We start from the raw sequence: 23,830 nt of genomic DNA on the forward strand, positions 1-23,830 counted from the left end.
TCGATCTCTCACACATCGTTAGACTGCTTTTGAACAAATAATTGAACCAACAACTCAATTATACCTTGTAATATAAAGCGTCTTAAGGTGACTGCTGTTGTGATTTGGTGCTATACAAATAAAACTGAACTGAACTGAGCCTGCTGGCACATCACCTGCTGCTGCTAGCTCTCTCTGGCTGTTACTGAAATTAAGGCATTTCATGGTGCTAAGTTGTGTTGTTAACATTTGGCTTCCCTCAGTTTACTTCCCCTTGTTGCCCTTTCTTTCCTTTCATTTTTGACTGTATTTCATTAGCCCTCAGGCTGTTTTCACAGAGTGTGGGTTAACCTAAACCATTTAGCCTCTGTAAGGAGTAAAAAGGCCATCAGTAAAAAGGCCAATCACTACTTTTTTGTTTGGTCACCCAACCAATTTATTCAAGAAATTTAATCGTGGCATTAATTGCTTAGAAATAAAAAGTTGTAAAACAAACTTTTCATTCCAGGAGTTAGGACTGAATTATCAGCTCATAACACCATCTGTCCTTCAGCACATAAATGCATTCCTGTTTTCAGTACCATATCAGTATCAGATTGTGCAAAATAAAAAACTAAATAAAAAACTGGAATTTTATGTTGATGTCATTGGTGATTCAGTTTGGGTCACAATGTTCAGCTTTTAATAGGAACAACCAAAAGAATATTAAAGAAAAGATTGTTCAGTACATTTGTCATTACAACAATAATAACCACTGTAATTAAACAGCAACATTAATGTGTATTCATGCTGAATCACTGTGTATCACTGTGTTTGTCTTCTAACCTAGTGTGTTGGGAGATGACCAAACATTTCCAGGCAGCGGTAACAGCATGCAAATAACGTGATAAATTTTAGTTACCGTATTTTTCATTTTAATTTGAACTTCACCAGATGGGATCACTTTGTGCTTTGAATCGTCTTCATTAATGTTAAACGCTTATGTGAGGTTTGACTGAACAAAACCGAAAAGAGCCAAAAGCAGATTCTACCATTTATTACACATATTACATTCTTAAATAAAAATGCTCCACTTAACAGTTCTTGCATAGATATCTTACAATACCAATTTAGAAAAGAATTATGAAACAGACCAGTAACAAAAATAAATTTTCTTCTTCCTTAATAAAGAACATTACCATACTAACATCATATAATACAAATAATATTTTAAACACTTTGTACAGCAAAAAATCGTAAGTAAAACAAGAGAACGGAAAAGAAACTCAACTCAACAGAGGTGACAGTGAGAGAAGAGAGGAGGGCGGGGTGGAGTGAAGGGTCATGGATCCAAGGTTGATATGAACGGAGTTACAGAGCCCTTGCAGGGCAGGTGAGAAGGATGTCGTGATGGTGAAAACACATCTGCTTGTCTTAATTCACTTTTCTACATGTCCATTCATCCCAGAAAATATATAAGTGGGATCCCTCAACAGCTGTGGTTTGAGTACACACAGTGGGCCATACAAAGGTGCTGAAATACCACTCACAGTTAATACAAATATTGGATTGGCCACACGATATGTGGCATAAGGATTGGAACCAAATAAACTTTCTGTTAGCGTGGACGGTAATACTTGAAAAGTGCATGTCATTTCTACCATGTTACTTACAACAAAAGGCATATAAATACACAGTCACTTTGAACAAGTAAGATCTTTTCTGAAAGCTAAGGTTAAACCTAAATTACATAAGTGTTCTGTCTGAAAGATTTGAGGTTGCCTGGCAGCATGATTGCATCATTTTAACAGTTACGTTATATTTCCTTCAAAATCATTTTGCTGTACTATTTCAGAAATGTAATCTCTAAGGAATACGGTTGATAGCCTGCTAAAGCTATAGACTTTTGTAGACTGAAATGTTGATGGGAAGTCTTCAAAAGTGACTGTAACTAAAATAAAAATTGTATAGATTGCATATGATTGCATAAAATTGTCATAAAATCACACGTAAAAAAATGTTTAAACAGACAATAGCCATTCTGGACTGAACATTTTGATACCCTAAAAAAATAATGTGCCAAAAATCAAATATTTCAACGCAAACTTGTTAGTCAGTGAAACAAATATTACCTTGGCTGTGACAGGGCACTATTTCCCATAACAATATAGCACAGAGAAACCTAATTCTTTGGTACCAATCCTTTTGCCACATACATACTGACAGAACAGGATAGACTCCAAGAAGGAGTCTGTTAACTAAAAGCATCAGGCATCAGGCCAACTGAGCAGATTAACTGACAGAGTGTGTAAAGCACCTACAAGGATGAGTCATTTGAAAAAAAAAAAAAAAACTGTACCCAGTGAGGACATTAAGCTGGTAAAGTTGAAAAGTTATTGCAGTCTCACCAAAGAACTGCTTGGGGATCCCAAGCTGCATAGCTCTTGAGAATACTTCTCAGAACAGCTGGATATCTATGAGCGTGTTGGGTCCCAGAGGGCTCTGATGGTCGTGGTTTTGGTAGAGAGGGTTTGGTGTAGGTGAAGTGAAACATACAGACACAAGGAGAAGGGTAATTAAGATCTGTGAATCTCTTATATACTGACACATCAAGCATGGACAAACACAGTAGTTACAGACAGCGTCACTCTGGGATGCCACTGATACCAAGAAAGTTCAACCAAGTCACAGCATGACTGAGTGTTTTCAGAGTACGACATATTCCTCCAGAGAAAGAGTGATGAAAAAGGCATTTAACTGGAGTTTTAAGCAGATATGTCAGTCTGATCTGCTGCAAGGTGACCTGTGGAAAATAGTTCTTGGTGGCCATGTGCATCCTGGTCATGTAACAAATGTTAAGTGGATATTTGACAGAGTGCTCCAAGAGACTATGCTAGCAGTGCGCGCACATGAAGAGTGGAATAGCTAAGTATGATCATGTAGTGCAATGTTTGCAAGAACTAAAGCAGATCTATAGAAACGCTGAAATGTCTGAGCGATGCTGTTCGCCACATATGGTTAATTACAGACAGAGCGGTCTGCATGAAAGATCTCACGCTATTTACAAAAGCTGCCAGAAGTGACAATCCTTCATCAGGACGATATGGTGGAAAACTGTGAAAACTGAAGCCTTATCCATCAAAGGACTGTGTCTAAACAACTAACTGTGGCCACAGAGAATGTCTGAAGGTCGTTTTCACACTGGGTTTGATGCCTTTTTCTCTGGTCTGCTTTTATGCTTTTACACTTGTACATAATCAGTGCTCGCAAGCTAGTTCTCTAGCTACATATGTTTTTATATAGCTAGTGCTTTTTGGTGTAAAAGCACTACTATTATACATAGCTAGTGCTAGCTAGCTATTTAGCCAGCGAATACTAGCTATATACATAGCTATTGCTCTCTTACTGAAAAAGCTTACACTTGATTTAAACAGCATTAACAGGCTAATCATCTAAAACTGAATTTCAGGTCACTAAATTTAGAATTAGTAAGTTTTCTTTGTCAGAGAAAAGGTTTATTCCCATTAACATAACCAAGGCTTTTAGAGAGCTAACAAGATTCAGACTCTTCCTTCAGTGTGAAACCACCTTCAGCAAATTCTCCAGATTCTCCCTAAACTCTATCCATTTAATGAAAGGGAATGGAAAACCTGTCTGAAGTTGCTTATATAATGGTTAAACATTCCCAAAGACTCAAGCCCACCTTGACTTTGAAATGAGACTTGACAGTGCTATCTGCAGTGTGCTAAGAAGCTAACTTAAACTAAAGCTACTTCACTCCTGCTTAAGCTGCTAGCGCCACTATACCAGGCACCCTATAAGACCATGAAAACGTTATTTTACATTTGTGAACAATGAGTTCGGCTCCAGCTGACAGTAGACGAGAGGACCGAGAATGTTATGAAGCATGAAGCGTTGGAGCATACCAGTAATTACGCTTTAACAGGAACGGTTATGTAAGATCAACAGTCCCTCTCCTCCCACCGTCCATCCACCACTCCTTTTCTGCACCTCTGCATCTCAGCTCTTTCCACTACATCTACTACATTCACAGCAGTTAACTTGCAGATATGCAAATCTTTGGGCAAAACGTGTAAAGTGTGCATTCAGCATTCCCGCAGCTGATAGTGCATGGACAACTGCTGTGGACAGAAAGGGAGAGATGGGGTGAGGATGGAGGGAGAGAGGAAAATTAGAATGGCACTAACTGTGAACCACGGGGGAGGATCGGGGGACGTGGAGTGGATTAAATATCTGTTGGGACTTTGCAGATAAATGGTAATTTATTTTATCTGTAATCCATGAGATAAAATGCAATGGCTGATTTAATGATCTGGATATTCATGTAGGTAAATGATTTTTTTTTATTTGTTTTTTTTCCATGAAAGTTCAGCCTCTTCAGTGAGTATCTCACCGTCTCCTGATATTTCTCTGCGCTAACAGGACTTTCTGTTTGTTCTACATCAAATGTGTCCACTGGGTGTAAGTCGGGCTCAAGGTCCCTGTTGTTGTTTTTTTTTTTTTTCTCTTTCTCCAGACCACTAAATTTCCCTGTGACCCAGAGCTATCTCATTAGCTGAACTGCAACTTGAGAAGAGGACCGAGAGTTAATGCTAATCAGAGCTGTGGGACGGCAGCTAGCCGGGCCTGGAGGAGCCTGAGAGACGACAGGAGACCCGGGCAACACTGTGACAGAAAACCTGCTTTGACAGGCTCAGACGTGAAGGGAATGAAATGTGAATTTGTATCTGAAGTGACTTTGCGATCTGTCGAATGTCAAGAGGGGTTATCATTTACGAGGAGATGAACTGTGAGTTGCAATCGCTTCATGCTGGCAAGCACTACAATCTTTAATTTTGTTTTTGTAACAAACAATTTAGCTTTTTTGCCTGTGTGGCGAGTGGCACAACTGCTCAAAACCAACACAGAAATGTGCTCAAAGCGACAAATCTTCTTAGAGAATCCTTTAAGCACAATGTTTTTGCTTTTTAGCATTCTTTAATTCAAAGTTTGTGAAAGATTAATTTAAGTCAAGTTTAAATTAGCATGAATGCAAAATGCTGCTTCCTATTTTTTATAAATAGGCACAAAAACCACTAATTGATTTTTTTTTTTTTTTACGTTTTTTTATAGTTACATATAAACATATAAACGACAGCCGTCTTCCAAATAATTTGAACCGAATGCCAACTAATCTGTCAGGCAGTCTGATTTTACATGGTTTAAGATAAACCTGTGTAGTGCAAGGCATGAATTAGCATCTCTTTAATGCGATGCAAGTCATCAAGCTCAATGACTTGTATGCATGGATGAATGAATAATTGGAGGGTCAAAAGGAAAGAAAAAGAAAAAAAACCCTAATAAACACATTGTCAGCCATTGCTTTGACCAAAGAAAAAAATCCAACAGCAAATGCATTGACCAGTTCTTCCCTCACACAGCCGCACACTTGTTTACCAGTTTAAAAAGTCAGTTATAAACCTCTTTGCTGAATGACTGCTTCCCATCACAGTATGCCTAACAGGGACACATACATGCACACATAAACACATTCATGCCATCAAAAGCCTCACAAAAGTGCTACAATCCTGATCCCTCTATGATTGTACGTTGTATGGGAGGGCCTCTTTGCATGCCTCGACGCCGACGGCATGACTTTGCATTATCCAATAACGACGAACACGACCATCGACACAGCTTCTGTAACGGAAACCAGCAAACGGGGCAAATGAAATCAAAAGTGAAACACTGGATTCGCCTCCCACACGGGCTGCTTTGTCATATTTAGAAAGAGAGAGAGTTAATAGTGAAAGCTGCCACTAGATACACTGAATTCATACGGAGGCGGTCTCCCACTGATCTCTCCTGAGTGGTGAGACTCTGCCCGTGGCTGAAGGGCAGTTCCACGCTGGAGGTTTTTGGTATCGATTGTTCGAAGCTGCACCATAACCCCCCCCAACATTCCCCATCGGAGGGGAATGTTTTCGCTGTTTCACCTAATGAAGGCTGGCGAAGCCAACTGGCACGATGACTGGGTACACTGGGATGTGAAAACCTCCTGCGAGCTTCAGGAACCTGCACCCTCACCCCAACTGCACCCAGTCAGTAGCAGTGAATAATGGACTGTTTGCACGTGCTGCGGGGCATATACAGTGGGTGGTGGTGGGCGGATGCAGCGGTAGCGTCTGTTGGTGCCGAGTGCCCCGAATGCAAGGCGAGTGCATTTTTTTTTTAATTTAATTTTTTTTCCCCATCAACTATTGAGCAAAGAAAGCAGGCAGTGTGGACACACGTTTACCTCAGTTTTCTCAGATCCATCTTTTTTTCTTTTCTGTTTTTTTACATTAAAATTGTTGCTGATTACTTTCAGGGCACAGATAAAAGTCAGTGTTTTCATTGCACATTATGAACCTCAGGTGATTCAACCTTACGTGTGTTAAATCAGTCATGAAAAGGACGCATCTATATGGTTGTGGGTGCTGAGTATTTTGTCAAAAATAACATAGTTTTTACACAGCACCATCAAGTTGGAAAATACATTTGATTTGCCAGATCAAAACCAGAGCTGGAATTTCTACACAGCAAGCTTTGACATCCCCCATCAGTCTAGCTAACAGCTTCAATTTTCAGGCTACATCAGGGGTTATCCTGAACGTTTCAGGCAATTTTGTCATCTTGAAGCACTTTTTCCCACGAGCATAAACCATCTTTAATAATAATACTACACGCCTGCTGCTGGTTTAATGTTTCAGATCTGCCGCAGCTGCTTTCTTATGATTATTTCCGATGAAAACATTGACCACTGACTCAACTGTAACCAACAACGTAACCAAAGTCTCTGAAGTAAAAAAACAACAACCAAAAACCAGAAAAAACGCTGATTAAATGAGAGGCACAAGCTGTAGTGAGGGATATGTGGGTGATTGTTGGAACTGAGAACAAGCTGATTTCTCACTTCAAAGGATTTGGAATCATTTGTTACCTCCAGCCGAGAGCTAAGATACTCTTCTGCTAAACAACAGTTGCTAAATTCCTACTGTGAAAAAAGATTTGGGAGCAGAACATATAATTCCAGGAAGAGTGTGCGTGCGTGCATGTGTGTTCATGAGCAAGTGTGTGCGTTTGCAACAAAGCCTGCCATGCAGTGTGTGTTGTTTCCCCCAACTCTGTTCATTAGTTTAATAATTATTTTCCTAAATCTTATTAGTCTTATCTCAAGAGGAGCCGTGAGCGTAAGAACTGCAGTGTAAGTGTGTGTGTGTGTGTGTTGACGGAGCATGTGTGCTTGTTCTGTATGCAGCGTGTAGAGTGAGACAGAATTGTTTTTGTGTTGTTTTTTTTCCAAGTCTTTTATGATTTTTTTTTCCTTTGTGTTCCTTTTATCCTTATTTTTTCGCCGTAGAAAAAGGAAAAAGCACAGATAACATTGGAAAGAATTAAAAAGAAAAGTCAGTGCAGTCAGTGGATATGAAACAAGCAAAATTGACAGGTCGATGTGACCGTGTCTATTCAGAGCCACCACACAAAGGTCGGCTGGCATCTTTAGTTCCACGTGAATAACCAAAAAGCAGCTCTTGAGCTTCCATTCTCGCCCCGCAGTGCTGCCAGGGAGATGAGATCTCAGAGTCTGTGAAAGCGCTCGAGGATGACTTTCAGAATCAGAATGAAAAAGAAAATAAAAAACAAAACAAAAGAAAAACAAATAACCAAGAAACATATTCCCAGTTTTTAAGCAATCCTCTGCCCGGCTGCTGTAGAGTACGAGACCACAGAGGTCATAACAAGGTTTTGTTTTTCAGCTGCAGGGAGTCACAGGGCAGAAAGAGCAGCACACAAATGAAGACCTCTCTACTTTCTGTTTTTTATTTTAGTCCAAAAAAAAAAGCACAGACACAAACCCCTTTTCTGAGAGTCTGTGTGATTCTGTTGTTTGTTCATCCACTGATTTCTTGCAGTCTGCAGATGCAGTCGGTGCACATGGAGATTATAAAGACCAACAACGCTCTCCTTCTCATCCCACACATTCTGTTAAAGTCTTCTTAGATTTTTTTTTTAGTTTTTTTTTTGTAGTTTTTTTCTTCTCAAACACATTGCTGTGAGTTTTAAGACATCTTTTCCTCACAGAGAGAAAAAATGTGTCATTCTTTTTTTTTTTTTTTTAAATAACAATAAGAAGAAGAATTATCGTCCTCTAAGTAGAAAAAAGGGAAGAAAGTGTCGCTGCGCATTTCTGTCAGATGGCCTGCGGAGGCGGCAGGCATCTCGGTGAAGGTGAGAGATGCAAAACACCCACTGGAGGAGAGCCTGAGAGCTGCAGCGGCACCCGCTGACCGAGGCCCCGTGGGCACACCAGCGGTGTCCCGGGCCGTGGGTTCGATTGTCACCCGTGCTGGGAGTCAATCCGTACAGTCTCTCTCCTGCAGATTTGGCATTGTTGTTTTCTTCACAATGAGTACTGGAGCTGACTGCGGCAGGTGACGGTTTGTGTGTTCCGTGTATGAGAAACGTCGATAAGAAAAGAGCAAGAAAGCTGAAAAAGAAAAAACAGTCGAATATCTGATTTCAAAAGCCGGTAAAGCACTAACAGCTGACTACATGGATATTTAAAAGTTTCTGCTCATCCAAAGTGACTCGATAAGTTTAACACACTGACTACGGAGAAAGTTTCAAAAAAAAGAAAAAAAGAAAGAAGGCGAGAAAATGTTTTGTCAAGCAAGTTGAGTACATGTTGATCTGGCAGTGTCCAAGCCCCCAGAGCTGCATGAGAGTGTCCGGGGTTCACCGGGGTGATGCATTCAAAGACAGGTGTGTGTGAAGTGTTTACTATTGCAAACGTGATGTGTAATTTTAAAGAAAAACAACAATCTAGCTACTCCTCGATTTTTCCTCCTGCCCAACTTTCCCCCCGATGGCTGTTTGAGCCTACTGGTGTTTGGATTGGGGGAGGGGCGGCGGGGGGGATATGACGCAGGCAGTCGATAGCATGGCTGCCCATCCTTCTGTCCTCCTATCTCTCCTCCTATTTCTCCTTCTGCTCCTCCTCTTCCTCCTCGTGCTCCTCCTGCTCCTTTTCTTTTCTTCTTGTCCTTCAGATGTGCCTCTTCATGTGCAAGGCCAGGTGGTCCGACCTGGAGAAACACCTGTGGAGAAACATAGAAATGTTCCTTTTAATATCCAAAGAAAAGCATGAAATATGCATGTGAAATGAGAGCTTGGGCAAAGCAGGAGATGAATTTTTAAAAATGAATTAAAAAAAAGAGTTATATAAATGACAAATGTGCAGCTCTGCAAAGGCTCAATTAGCCCTCTTTCGTTGTATATTCGCACTAAAATAAGCACAATGCATCAGGTTGGCAAGTGTTGCTAATTGATGCCACCGGCTCTGTTTATTATCTGAGAATAAGCCACAGTCCCAGGGCCCTGAAATACCCACTGGCTCTGTGTAATTTTTGGAAAATCCCTATAATCACAGGCTCCTTGAACTTCCCACCGGCAATGTGTACTTGCTGGAAACTCTCCACACTTTTCGCACCCTGATGATAACCCCCACTATGCTAATGTCTCTGCTAGCTTCTCCTCCTTAGGTTACAGCTTCTCCCAAAAAGGATAAGGAGGGGCGAGAGAGAGGGGGGAGGAAGGACACACTTATTTCTGTTCTCTAAGATGCCTCTGTGCTGCTTGTCTCCATGACATGCATTTAAGAGTTTGGAAGTTTCTTCAATGATGGCAGAGGGGATGTGAGGACATCAAATGAAAAGCATCAAGTCTACAGACCTCAAAATCCACTAAAATACTTTTCTGTGTATTTACAAGGAATACTTGAAACCCAAACTGGCAGAACTGCCCAGCCTCTACTGTGTTATCCTGTGTTTTTCTACTGTGCAGTATTAGAACTTCAGTCCTACGTGACCAATGATGCAAAGTACCAAGTTACCTTTATTACTATGACTAGCCAGGCCTGCGGCACTTTTTCAGATGTATGAATATACAATAGCAATGGAATTAGTTATCAGTGTTCCACCACTGAGGGAAATAATTTTATCAGTAGAACAACTATGATGATCACACATAATTTTTATTTCAAAATACGTGAATTTTCCTTTATTCTAAGTTGTAAAATTCTCGACCTTTTCTTTTTTTTTCCAACAACAAATCAGCATCAGCTTTCTCCGACATTGAAGTAATCATTTCTTCTTTTCTTTTCTTTACCAACTGTTGTGCAAATGTTAGCATTTAACACTTACAATACTCTTGACCAGTGTTATTGCAGTTTATCCAAGTCTGTTTAAGGTGATGGAGAAACATGTACCCAAGAAGGAATTACCTCTGGAACAGGCCCCAGTCCCAATGACCCTGAACTGGATAAGAGGAATGAATGAATATTGGTTTCATGTACAGTTCTAAACACTGAATTTCAAACTATTCATTTTGCAGTCTATAGGATAAATTCAAGTAAATACTTTCTTAAAACATGGTTTTGACACCTCCAAAAGCTCTTTGTAGAGAGTCACATCTGAGTTAGAGGTAAGAGTAAGATTCCAACATGCAACCAGAGAGAGACAGACTAAGAGAAGAAGAAAGAGAGCTAGATTATCTACAAGTAGAGAAGCACAGTAGTTCATTTCAACACCACGGTGAATTTAAGTGCTCTCGCTTCACCGGGTCACACCAGTGAAACCGTGATGTAAAGATGAATAGATTTCCTAAATGCGACTCAAACACCGCCATAAATCACAGCCAGACCCCCAAGTCAGTCCTCCAGCTCAGAGTAAAACAGTACTGTAGAAACTAATTAGATATGCACCGTGAACATGGACACTAATGCAGACAGGCTGGCAGTGCTTTCTGATGCCGGACCATTTAACTCAGTACTGGCTGCACCTGATGCAAGAGAGGGACACAAAACCAGGTGCTGGCGATACATAATATTAAACTGACAGCGTCACAAGTATTTTCATTTTATTGCCAGTACTTTATTAATTGCGAGGACATTAAAGTTGAACATCCAGTATAAAACAAATCACAAACGATATGACTAAAGGAAAGGCAAAACAAAATGTGGGTGAGACTTAAATGAGAAAATTAAAAATTCAATTTGCCAGAGGCTTTATTCATTATTAATTAGTCAAGCCTATTCTTTGTGCGAGCGTGTGCACGCGTGTGTTGTGTGTAAAGGTAGGTTGTTGTTCGTTCCAGATAGAGACAACCAGACACAGCCAAACACCCAAATCGTTAAACTGCAGCACGACCTGCTTCTGCTGAGATTTATTCTCTGAATTTCAGCCTTTCGATTCTACAGAAAACCTCATTTGAAGGACGCTAAGTTGTGTGCTGCCTTGAGCTGGGCAAGCTGCTAGAAAGCCAGATGAAAATAGCAAAAAAAAAAAAGAAGATCCCAATATGAAGTGAAAGCCAATCAGCTCAAAGCAAAATAAGTGATCAGACACTTTCACTAAGGGGCGAGTGATGGGCTCTGATACATATATTACTGTTTGCTCATACAAACCTCTGCTCCCCAGCGCTAATAAAATAATAATCTCTACTTCAAGGTTTGACAGTAAAAACAACAAAAAAATAAGAAAATAAGAGAAACACTGTTCCATGAAGCAACAGTGTTTGATGCAGAGAGACGCCAACAACAGGTTGACTAGGATAAGATGCCAGCCGCATTCGCTAGAATCGTAAACGTGCCGCTTCCTACTGGGTGTCATTAAATCCCTCTGACGATTGTTTTGAGTCACACCATCTGTCAGCCACTTTTGCTTTTTCATCTCTGCTCCTGTGTGAGATCCTTCTAAGCTGATTTTAATAAAAGTCATTTTCTCTCTCTCTCTAGTTTTGGCCCTTCAGTCCACAGGATTCAATTTTGCTTGCAGACTTTACCAACGCACCAGTGCGCATTTAGTCAAGGTTGCTGGGATGCTGTTGAAACAAAACATGTACGTCTAAAAAAAGAAAAGAAAAGTCAGCTTTTAAACTCATGCCAGAAGAAGACGACTTCTTGTATTTTTTTCTTTTCTTTGGTTTTTTGTCTTTGCTGTAGGTTTTCTGTATACGTGGACCAGCTGTTAATTCACCTAAAATCTAGCGTGGAGTGAGGGTGCAGCTGAACTTTGCTCCTTGTTGCTTTGTGGTCTAGTGTTTCCCCTCAGCTCTAAGCTCGCCGTGTGGTACCTACTGTACACCTGCACCAGTCTGTGTGTGTGTGGCTGGACAGATGGCCATGTAAGTTACTTTGTCAATGTTGGGGGGGCGGAGTCTCAGGACCAGCTGGTAACCCCCCACTCCCTTGTTTCCTCCTCAAAACTCTGCTTTCTCCCTTTCTCTCCCCCCGCACCTCCTCTGTCCAGCTCCAAGGAACCATCGGGGGGTCCCCGCTTGATTAGGCGAGATTAATAACAGACCGCCGTGTGTCTGTGTGTCTGTTTCCCCAGGAGAAATTGTGTCAGATTGAACATTCTAGCTAATGTTAACCTCTCCATGCCTGCCACTTCTTGCCATTCTCATGGTAATATTTGCCTGACTCCACCCACCACAGATGTGTGTGTCTGTGTGTGCATTTGTCCACTACTGTACAAATCAGCGTGCGCCCTCGCTATGTTAACCTTGTAATTTGAACACTAAAAAGCCAAAAAGGGAGACGTGAAAACACGATTAAGACGAGTTGTTCTGAAAGGCAGTGACGTTGTTTAAGATTAACAAAAAGAAAAGAGGAAAGTGTTGGACAAATTCAAACTTTTACCTAAAGATGGAAAAAATGCGCCTGCTGCACAAAGAGTCTGAATCCATGTCTGTAGTTATATTTAAAGGCAAGGACTTTTAATCAAAGCAGCTGCTATTTTTTCGATGTCGCCGTTCATGCTTTGCATTGATGACTCACTTTGGAGAGCCTCAGCAAACATCTGCGTCTGTGCGGATGAACGGCGCCCTTACCTCACGCACTGAAAGCCCTGCTTCAGGTAGAGCCTCAGCTGTGCTTACGACTGAATCGGCTTACGTCTGCGCCATTGTGTGTCAAAAGTGTTGCGTTTATACGCCCGGACATTTAATTATTCATGCAAGTCGATATGACTTTGCATCTAAACATCTTTGCGCTCAATATGCATGCGAGTGTGAGGTGTCTGCATACTGTGTTTGTGCATTTATGCATGTGCCAGGAAAGAGCTAATACAGTCCCAGCTCTCAGTCTGGATTATGAAGCTTTCCAGCAGGTTTCTGGGGGGTTTATGTCTAAAATCCTAACTAGAGAGAACCCACAACAGCCAATTACACTGTCTCTAGGGCAAAAGTTTGCGTGTGTGCGTGTGTTTCTTTCATTCGAAAGGTATTACAGGCGCATACACATTCAGAGAGAGTGAATGTTAAAGTGGAGCTGGCATCTGGTGCCACTCAATTAGCTGTAGCCTGCTTGCCAATAGCCAGAATCCATTTAACTGCCAGCACAGAAGCATGAGTAAGCACACACACTTTCAAACACACACTCTCTCTCCTCTAAGAAGCAAACACAAAACAGTGACAAGATGACTCTCAACAGACTCACAAACACATCCCTGGTTGTTTTCTAGCAGGAGACTTAGACTTTAGTTTAAAGCGTACGCCCCTTCATCTGCTTCTCTTTTGTTTTCCTCTGTCCACATCAGACATGAGTTGGTAAAGCAGGAGCAACACACACACAAAAAATACAATTTAATACATAACATGATCTACACGTTAGTATTAACATGTATTCCTCTGGGAACTGATTTAATTTAGCATTATAGCATATTTCACCATTAAATTGACGATACTCTAAAATAAAGTCGTGAATCTTCATCCTGACACTTTATCCTGAACTCCTCTTGCACACAGCTGCTCACGTTCCTTTAAAATCTCTTCTCGCATTTAATATTTGTGCTTATTTACCCCCTTGTTTGTAATAAAAGAAGGTAAAATTTGTTAAAGTTTAGATCTACAGTAAATGTAGGAAAAACATGTAATTTATTTATTAACTTTTTAAAAAATGACCTGACTTCCTGCTATTTTGGATGTAACAGTCAGCAATGTTCAGAGGTCATTTTACTAAAGCACTGTGATACTGTAGCCAACTTTTCCTGCATTTGACAGCGAGCATGAAAAGTAGAAAACTCATTAGCAGCTCTTGTCTTACCAGATGCAACTTTGATCATTTTCAGTGATTCTGATAAGATATCTCTGTGATATATTTAGCCTACATTCAATGTGCCAAATGGTCTCAGTTATACTTTTCGAATACGTGAATCCACCGAGGTCCACTCATGTCCAAATGATGTAAATTTCATCATCAGACGTGAGGGTCTGTTTTCTATATATACAATGCACCAAGTACTCATCCGCCCTCTGTGGAGGATTTTAAGCGAACTTCACAGAAGCATAACAGGAATAATCGCTCAGCTGTCATATCTCCAGCTATCTGTGTCTGTGCCCAAAATGGACTTTACATACTGGAAACATCTTTTTTGGAAACTATAGCAATTAAAAAAACAAACAAACAACAACAACAACAAAAGCTGACAGGAAGAACTAATATAAATGGTTCCATCACAGGCTAATGCTCAGACCTTAAACATGCCCTTAGGTACCAGCAAATATGGTTGGCTAGCAAACTGTTGAGGCTGGGAAAAATGGATCTCAAGAGTCAAGGTCCAAGCCTAGCTTAGTAGAGTATTAGTACTAAACCTTTAACCTACTAGTGAAAGACTAATACATTATCTTAGTTTTCATACACTTACATCAGTGATCTCACCTCTTCTGCGAGAAGGTTTATAGTGCCATTTTCCCAATGTTGATGGATGTGTACTAGATGGCTCTGACTCAAACTGATAAAGCTGTGCTTCAACTTGAAGAGCTATTCATTTGCAACTCTGCAAATGAATAGCTCTTCATCTAAGTTTTGGACTGCTTGAATATGCAACGAGGCCTATGGCGAACTGAGAACTTCCTACCGGGATAACGAACAAAGAGGTCTTTCAAAGAGCAGGCACCCGCCCTTTAGCCGATGTTGTCGCAGAAACGCGCTTCCACTTTGCGTGCCATATTCTACATCTACCCCCTTATCGCCCGGCCAAGATTGCCATTACATGGTTCCCAACACTGGCAAGCGAAAGCGAGGCTGACCAAAGATCACATGGCTTCGAACGTTTATGGATGATCTGAAAACTGTCGACATCGCCTGGGATGAAGCCGAAGCAGTCGCCGCTGACTGACGATGGAGATTGTTAGCTGCCCAATGCACCGCTCAGCATAGGTGGAAGTTCTAAGTAAGTGAAAGTACGACTAACAATCAATGGATTTAGAGGTTTTTGGTGGAACCTAATGAGGGAAATAGTCTTTTTTTTTCACTAGGCATCTTGACTTGTCCCGGCAGAAGAAGCCTTCAAGAATGGCAGGAATTACACTGAAACAGTGAAGCAGCTCGATGGAATCACCATCTCTGATTTGGCTTTATGGAGGCAGAAGAGACCATATTTGGATAAGACAGTAGTGTGCAGTCAACTAAGGAAGCTAATTTGTTTTGCAGGGTGCATCAATTGACTGTATGGGTGGTTCGCACAGGAAGAGATACCTGCTAATTATACATAGAAATGTGTCACAGTGACCAAAAACAAACTGGAAATAATTAGCTGCAAACAAAACCTTACAGATACAGAACTCTTTGGCTTGTATATTAAAAACTATTTTTTATCCTGGCCAGATAAAGGACGTCAAAGTCCTCCAAATGTAAACTGCACTGCGTGTTTGCTGTGTTTGTGCCGCCTATCCGTTTACCTGTCGCAGTGGTTGCACTTGAATGGCTTCGCTCCGGTGTGTTTGCGGTAGTGTCGTGTCAACTCGTCACTGCGGGCAAAGCGCCATTCGCAGCCCTCCCATGAGCACTTGTAGGGCTTTTCACCTGCAAAGGAGAGACAGGGAGGAAGAGAGAGGGGGAAGGTGTCACATTTTATAATCATTTTTACATCTAATTTCACACGTCTAAACTACAGCTGTTCGCTAATGTACAGGTTACCACCCCTGGCTTTTTCCAAACACACACACACACACACACACACACACACACACGCACCCAGACAGCCCAGAGACCAGCCAGGCAGACAAGTTTTAACACAACAGCCATTTCAATGAGCCAACACACTCAATTAGCTGTAAATGAAGTCTTTCAGCACAGCGGCATGTTAATTCATAATCCCAAATTCACCCTGAAATGAATCTCGTTTTGTTCCCTCTATTACCCCACAAACTCACCACCTCCATCCCACCATACACACACACACACACACACACACACACACACACACACATGAACACATATGCACACCCTGAGGTGGGTTGGGGTGGGTCTGAAATGTAAATGAAGTTTCATCCCCCGGTTCACCAGATGGGAGAAGAGATGGTCTATTGTTCTCAGCCTGTAGTTATCTCTCCATGATAGAAAGCCTTCCAGCTGTGCATGTGTGTATTACGCTGAGAGGTGTGTGTGTGGTGTGCAGGAGCAGACTGTCTTCAGATGGGACCTGAAGATGTCCGACTGTGTACATGCTTGTATGAGATTTCTCTCTCTCTGTGCGTCTGTGCGGGATGAGCAGATAAAGCAGCGAATCTGGGCCTTCTGACAAAACCCCCCTGCACACTTCCACAAAAATAAATAAATAAATACCACAACTAATAATAAAATGAGTATTTAGCTATGTTACAACAGAGTTTCAGAAGTGTACATGAATATCTCCTTTATTTATCTCCTTTGGACATGAATTCATACTTAGGCTCCTAATAGCATCAGTGCTAACGACCGGTTCTGGATTGCAGTAAATGTTGTTTTAGTATCTTTGTGTCTCTGTTCTGTATCTTATGCAGGCTGAACTCAGAAGTTTTCTTCTGGCATTACCCAAACCGTGAGTTCAGTTTGCACGGATTGCTCTTTCATTTCATCAGTGCCTTGGACCTGTAGCGGTGCTGGTTTAAAAACTAAAGTAGTTTGATAGCTGCTTACTAGTTATCTAATGTCCATATGCTGTGTTTTGTTGGAGGATTTTGGCTTGTGATAAAAGCTCAGCGAGGCTCATTATTTTTGCAGATGACCTTGAACTTTTCTTTTGTTTCAGCGCTCCTCTTGCTTCAGTCCAGTATTTAAAGAAATGCGGGACAATGCTTTTAAATATAAACAAAACCTGGGTTTTCTCTACTGCACCCTGTGCAGAAGAGGAAAAAAAGACTGTCTGAATGTAATTGCAGACCCCCGGTGTGTGTGCGTGTGAACTGTGGGGTGGTAACTATAATTGGGGTCTTAATGACTCTTAATGGGAAGTAATACAGCAGCTTACAGTCAGTTAGCCAAATGTCCCTGCAGCCCCTCTACTCTCATCACAGCACACACCAATCTTCTTAAGGAGACAAACACAAACACGCACCAATTCAGAGCTAAGTGGAACTAACGTGGAGCCCGAGCGGTACACAACATGGACCTGAAAGTCAGCCGTCACTGCCATCAAAATTTAGAATTTTCAACCTGGAAAATCAGACTAGAAATACACAAAGCCAAGATGGACAAACTAGTCTCAGGCATATATTTAAAAGAAAAAGAAAAAAACCTGGTGCCAGACCCACCCACAACTTGGCTTTGTCAGTGATTCAAACAAGTCTGGTGTTACAAAAAAAAATAAAAAAATAAAACCAATCAGAATTTTGTTGGCGGGATTCACTTTAATCATCATCATCCTCTTGTGTCAGAGCCAGAAAAATGATGAAAAGCTTGAGCAAGGTTGAGACAAAGTAACTGCTGGAGGAACAACAGATTCTGCCTTAACTGAAATGATGTTGGTGAGACGCTAAGTTGCTCGCTTCTGACGGGCCGAGGGATGAAGAATGCGTGCAGCATGAAAGACGACTAAATGGTTGGTTCACCAGGCTGCCCACTAAGGTACCATTTTAGGTGCCTAGCACAGAACTGCGTGAGTTGAAATGGCAATCTGGTTTGAAAATTAAGTCTGAGTAGTTGAAAGAAACATGAACATTTCAGACATTTTTACATATGCAGCTTCCTTCCTTTCTCTCAGGTTATTTATCTTTTTTTGCTTTTTATGTCCGCAGTATTACTGCAGGCCATAACGTCTCTGTCTTATAATTTTTTTATGAAGTTTAATTGTCTCAATTCATCACCTTGAATCATTGCAGCAGTATAGTACAGCTACAAGAAAGTACACCTTCATGCGGACCATGATGTGAGGTGGCGAGCCGCTCTGACAGCAAGGTGATGCAACGAGAAGTAAAAGATGATGTGCTACAGGAACATCCGACTGTGAATGATGCCCTTCTTCCCCTTTATTTCCCCACAGTTAGTGCGTCTCTTTGATCGGCTGCGTGTTTTCTCCGTAGACACAACATCACTGCAGTTTCAGTTGGACTAAATTAATTCCAGATCACGAGCTCTGCTCTCCAGGATTTGCATATTCAAATTTTCCAGTCAAATCTCATGCAGCCTGACGCAGATTCCCACAACAGGGATCTGGGTTTCGTTCCCGTCTCTCTGCTGTAAATTTTTAGCGACAGCTCTTCTTAACCACCGTAGTTTCTGATGTGTTGTGGATCACTGTGGACAGAGTGTCTCGGGGGGCTCAGAGCAGGGTAATCTCATCTCTCCAAACTTCTGCAGCTGCCATCTGTATTTCATTGTGTTTTATCATTAAGAGTCAACTATAATGCTGAGGTTTGTTTCCATAAGTGACACCACATGTCTTGAGACAGTACAGCTTGTTGGCTGGACCTAGTAGGCTTCACATAGCACATCTACCAATGGTACTGCTATAACTGGTCTATATGAAGATTTAAAGTTTTTTATGAATGAATCAGTGAAGTTTCTGATTTAGAAACTATGCTGATGGCTTTGGTGTAAAATTCATTTGATCATTTAGTCTGAGAAGTGGCGATGACTGAAGGTAGCATAAATGGTAGAAGGAGGTTTGACTAAAAAACGTAAGAGCAGCTCATTTAAAATACAAGCTACTGCATTTCACTCCTTGTAAATTAAACTCTCACCAGGGCACTTGAATAAACGCACAAGCACATATATCACAGGAAAGCAGCCTATGAGCTGTGATGAAACAAAAACACGCTGAACATTTCCAGACCAGTTATGTCAGATGCCAAAAGTAAAACCAGGACTGGATCATAGCTTTGAATAGATTTAGCGCGTTTGACTATCTGATTCAAAATGCCACCTAAACTGGACAGGTACTTTAAAATATGTGAGTAACACATAAAAAAGACTTTGTACCAACAAGGTAAAAATCAAAGGGCTATTAGCTGAAAACATGGCATATCTTTCCATGGTGTGCAGTGTGTCCTTAAAAGATTTGAGGGAGCTGGACAAGTGTAGGACAAAAGAAGCAGTGGAGGAACTAAAAAAAAAGAAAGAAGAAAGAAATCTATGGCAGATGTGTCATGTTCTGAGTGAGTGTCTGCTGTTTTTAGATGTTTTTTCGTGCTGGCTTGTTTCCAGACCTGCATCACCCATCTGTGATTCCATCAGAGGCAATCAGCAGGCCACTGCAGCCTTCTACTCATCGCCAGTCCGTCAGCTACTCCTATCGTGGTAACTCAGCTCTTCTCTTGTTATTTGCATCTTCGTATTTTAACTGCAGTTTCCTTGTGTCTCTACTTTGCTTTTGCTGTTCCTGGAACAATACTCAACTCCCCTGCAGTTCGCTTCGGTGGTCATCTGCCACTACTCACCTGCTCAGGCTGCATAACCTTCGCTGGCTGTCCGTCACAACTCATCCATTCAGGCTACATGCTTCAGCCGCGTTCACCTCACCTCCCTGCCCTTCTGCCCGCCGCATCTCTCTGGATCTCTGGAAATAAATGAATGGATAAACCAACTCTCTCATTCTGCTCCTCAACCCAACACTGACTCTGTGCTTCAAGTCATTCCTCCATTTACAGGCCAACTCTTTAGTTTGGTGTCGATGAAAACATGATCATTGGCCCCGGTCTTGTCCCCCTGTCGTGGTTTGGGAACGAGGGTGCACTGGGCGCGATTCAGCTCTGGCGGAGTTCCACTTGTTCCCCAAATATCTTCATTGGGACTTTAGAGAAAAAAGTTGAGGGTCAGGGTCCCTCGATGAACTCTGACAGGCCAATAATCCTGATGTTGTTCCAGTGAGTACGTCCATCTAAGTCAATATTCTTGTTCTTGAGTTTAGCACAAGCTTGAATGATGCTTCGAGGCCTGGATGCGTTCTTCTGTCGAGCTGGCTTTGGTCTTCAGGTCAGTCAGTGTAGCTTGTCCGTGTCCAGTTTAGCTTTAAGAGAGGCAAGCACTGCTTTAATGTCGGAGGACACGGTCCTTGATATGGACTGTTGGTGCTCCTCCAGTAAGCTGGCCAAGGCGGGCATGCTCATCTGGCTAGCTGAGGAAGGCGAGTCATTTCTTTTGTTGTCTTTTTATTTCGTCAGTCTGGTTCCAGAGGCCATGTAGCTTTTCAAAGAAATACTATTCATTTAAATAAGAAGCCGATCAAGTTTGGGACGAAAAAACCCCCCGATGGGTTTCAGGTCAGGGCGGAAAAGCACAATATACGCGCCTACTCCATTCTTCACTCTACCAGAAGTCGATTGATCTCAACAAGGAGTATGGGATAATCTTGACTGAGAACAGAACAAAAAAACCCAACATATTCCTGAAGACTACTTACAGAAATTACAAGAAAGCTGCCTAATGCTTTGTTGAAGAGTAACGGTGGTCTTAAACAATCATATTTAATGTTTGAAATCTACAAACTCTGTTTTTGTGTTATATGCTTTATTTCTACAATATATGTGTAACAGGTTTAAATACATTTCAATAGTGTTTCCTAGCAAATAATAAAGAAATAATGGGTTTCTCAATGTTTTTGCATAGCACTGTGTCTATAATATATATATATATATATATATATATATATATAAGCTGTCCATACCTGAGGCCTTGGAAACTGCCAAGCAAAGACTCACAGCCTTGGCCAGCCGCTTGCGGAGGTACACCAGAGAGATAGAAGGCAGGAGAATAAACCAGCTGTTCTCCACAGAACCAGCAAAGGTGTACTCTCAGTGGCAAGGGAACAATAAGAGAACAGCACCACCAAGGCTGGAGACGGAGCAATACTGGAAGAGCATATGGGAGAAGGACGCAACCCATAACGGCAATGCTCAGTGGCTAGTGGATCTGAGGACAGACCATAGCAACCTAGAACAGGGTCCAGTAACCAGACATCCAAGCAAGGGTCTCTAGTATGAAGAGTTGGACAGCACCAGGGCCCGACATGGTTCACGCCTACTGGCTGAAGAAGCTGACTGCACTCCACGAGCGTCTGGCAGCACAAATGAACCAGCTGCTAGTTAACAAGAGACACCCGGAATGGCTAACCAAAGGTCGAACGGTCCTGATCCCCAAGGACCTCAAGAAGGGACTGGTCCCATCCAACTACCGACCAATAACCTGCCTCAGTACTACATGGAAGCTCCTGTCAGGCATCATATCGGCTAAGATGAACAGGCACATGGGTCAATACATGAGTGGGGCACAGAAAGGGATTGGCAAGAATACCAGAGGTGTAAAACACCAGCTACTGGTAGACAGAACAGTCAGCTGAGACTGCAAGACCAGACTGACCAACCTGTGCACTGCCTGGATTGATTACAAGAAGGCCTATGACTCAATGCCCCACAGCTGGATACTGGAATGCCTAGAATTCTACAAGATCAACAGGAACCTAAGAGCCTTCATCAGGAACTCAATGGGGATGTGGCGTACAACACTAGAGGCCAACTCCAAGCCCATAGCACAAGTCACCATCAAGCTACCAAGGAGATGCTCTGTCCCCACTGCTGTTCTGCATAGGCCTGAACCCCCTCAGTGAGATCATTAACAAGACTGGCTACGGATACCGACTACGGAACGGAGCAGTTGTCAGCCACCTCCTGTACATGGATGACATCAAGCTGTATGCCAAGAGTGAACGAGACATCGATTCACTGATCCACACTACCAGGCTATACAGCAATGACATTGGAATGTCGTTCGGACTGGAGAAGTGTAGTCGAATGGTAACAAAGAGAGGGAAGGTAGTCAGAACTGAGGGGATTGAACTACCAGAAGGCAACATTGCAGACATAGAGGACAGTTACAAGTACCTGGGGATCCCGCAGGCAAATGGGAACTATGAAGAGGCCGCTAGAAAGGCTGCAACCACCAAGTACCTGCAGAGGGTCAGGCAAGTCCTGAGGAGTCAGCTGAATGGTAAGAACAAGATCCGGGCCATCAACACCTACGCCCTGCCCGTTATCAGGTACCCTGCTGGGGTAATAGGCTGGCCAAAGGAGGAGATAGAAGCCACTGACATAAAGACAAGAAAGCTCCTTACCATGCATGGAGGGTTTCACCCCAAGTCCAGCACCCTGAGGCTGTACGCTAAGTGGAAGGAAGGGGGCCGGGGACTGGTGAGTGTCAGCACCACAGTCCAGGATGAGACAACGAACATCCAAGAATACATTGGGAAGATGGCCCCAACTGACTGAGTGCTCAGTGAATACCTCAGGCAGCAGAAACCCAAGAAAGAGGAGGGAGACGAGGAACCATCATGGAAGGACAGGCCCCTGCACGGTATGTACCACCGGCAGATAGAGGAGGTGGCTGGTACCCAGAAATCCTACCAGTGGCTGGACAAAGCTGGACTGAAAGACAGCACAGAGGCACTAATCATGGCAGCACAAGAACAAGCTCTGAGTACAAGATCCATAGAGGCTGGGGTCTATCACACCAGGCAAGACCCCAGGTGCAGGCTGTGTAAAGATGCCCCAGAGACTATCCACCACATAACAGCAGGGTGCAATATGCTAGCAAGCAAGGCATACATGGAACGCCATAACCAAGTGGTCGGCATTGTCACGGATTGCCGGGGCAAGCCGTGTGGAATGTAGAAAAGGACCCAAAAGGTGGCAGCTCTGGTGCAGGTGAGTGTTTATTGACAGGGGTGTAAGTACAAACAGCGGTGGCGACAAAACATGAAACCGGAAACCTAAACTGGGTAAACTAATAAGACAAACCAGAATGAGGATGCAGGGAGGTCCGGAGAAATACATACGGGGAGACGCAGGGAGACCGAGAGGAAACAACACACACGAACCAGCGATTACTAAGACAGAAAATACAACTTAAATACACTCAGAACACAGGGAGATTACACACAGGTGGGAGACACAGCTGGGAGTGATTAACATGACGAGACCAGGGAGGCAAACTGAAAACACTCACATAAGACGCAGACCTTCACAATAAAACAGGAACACACGGGGGGGAACAGGGTAAACACCAATTAGAGGTGAACAGAACCAAAATCTCGAAGAGAAAACACAAAACGCTGGGTCAAAAGGACCCAGGATCATGACAGGCATAGTGTACAGGAACATCTGTGCCGAGTATAACCTGGAAGTCCCGAGGTCAAAATGGGAGACACCCCCAAGGGTGGTGGAGAATGACTGAGCTAAGATCCTGTGGGACTTCCAGATACAGACGGACAAAATGGTGGTCGCTAACCATAGTGGTGGTAGACAAACAGAATAAGACGGCCGTAGTGATCGATGTAGCGGTTCCTCAGAGAAGAGCTCGAGAGGATGTGGAGGGTGAAGGTGACAGTGGTCCCCGTGGTAATCGGAGCACTAGGTGCGGTGAGTCCCAAGTAGGGCTGCTCGATTATGGCAAAAATGATAATCACGATTATTTTCACTGAAATTGAGATCTCGATTATTTGACGATATTTATTTAACCCTTACGACCTACTATAGAACCAAGTCCGCCAGAGCTTATATTATTTTTTTTACATGCTGT

The 23,830-nt window shown here is 42.4% G+C and overlaps 1 protein-coding gene across 1 annotated transcript in view; it reads right to left on the reverse strand.

Moving 5' to 3' along the window:
- Positions 1-1,000: 1,000 nt before the first annotated feature.
- klf7b (Kruppel like factor 7b) overlaps positions 1,001-23,830 on the reverse strand; it is a 70,688-nt gene continuing 47,858 nt past the window's right edge. The window contains exons 3-4 of the mRNA XM_085248805.1: positions 15,742-15,865; positions 1,001-9,098 (exon numbers count right to left, since the gene is read on the reverse strand). Of these exons, the coding sequence (XP_085104931.1) occupies positions 9,047-9,098; positions 15,742-15,865 (176 nt within the window). The 3' untranslated portion in view covers positions 1,001-9,046. The remainder of the gene's footprint in view (positions 9,099-15,741; positions 15,866-23,830) is intronic.

Source organism: Mchenga conophoros, linkage group LG16 (assembly GCF_057382185.1).
Source record: "Mchenga conophoros isolate Kocher_MC1m ecotype Shallow Benthic linkage group LG16, M_conophoros_male_GT1.1, whole genome shotgun sequence".
Taxonomy (NCBI): domain Eukaryota; kingdom Metazoa; phylum Chordata; class Actinopteri; order Cichliformes; family Cichlidae; genus Mchenga; species Mchenga conophoros.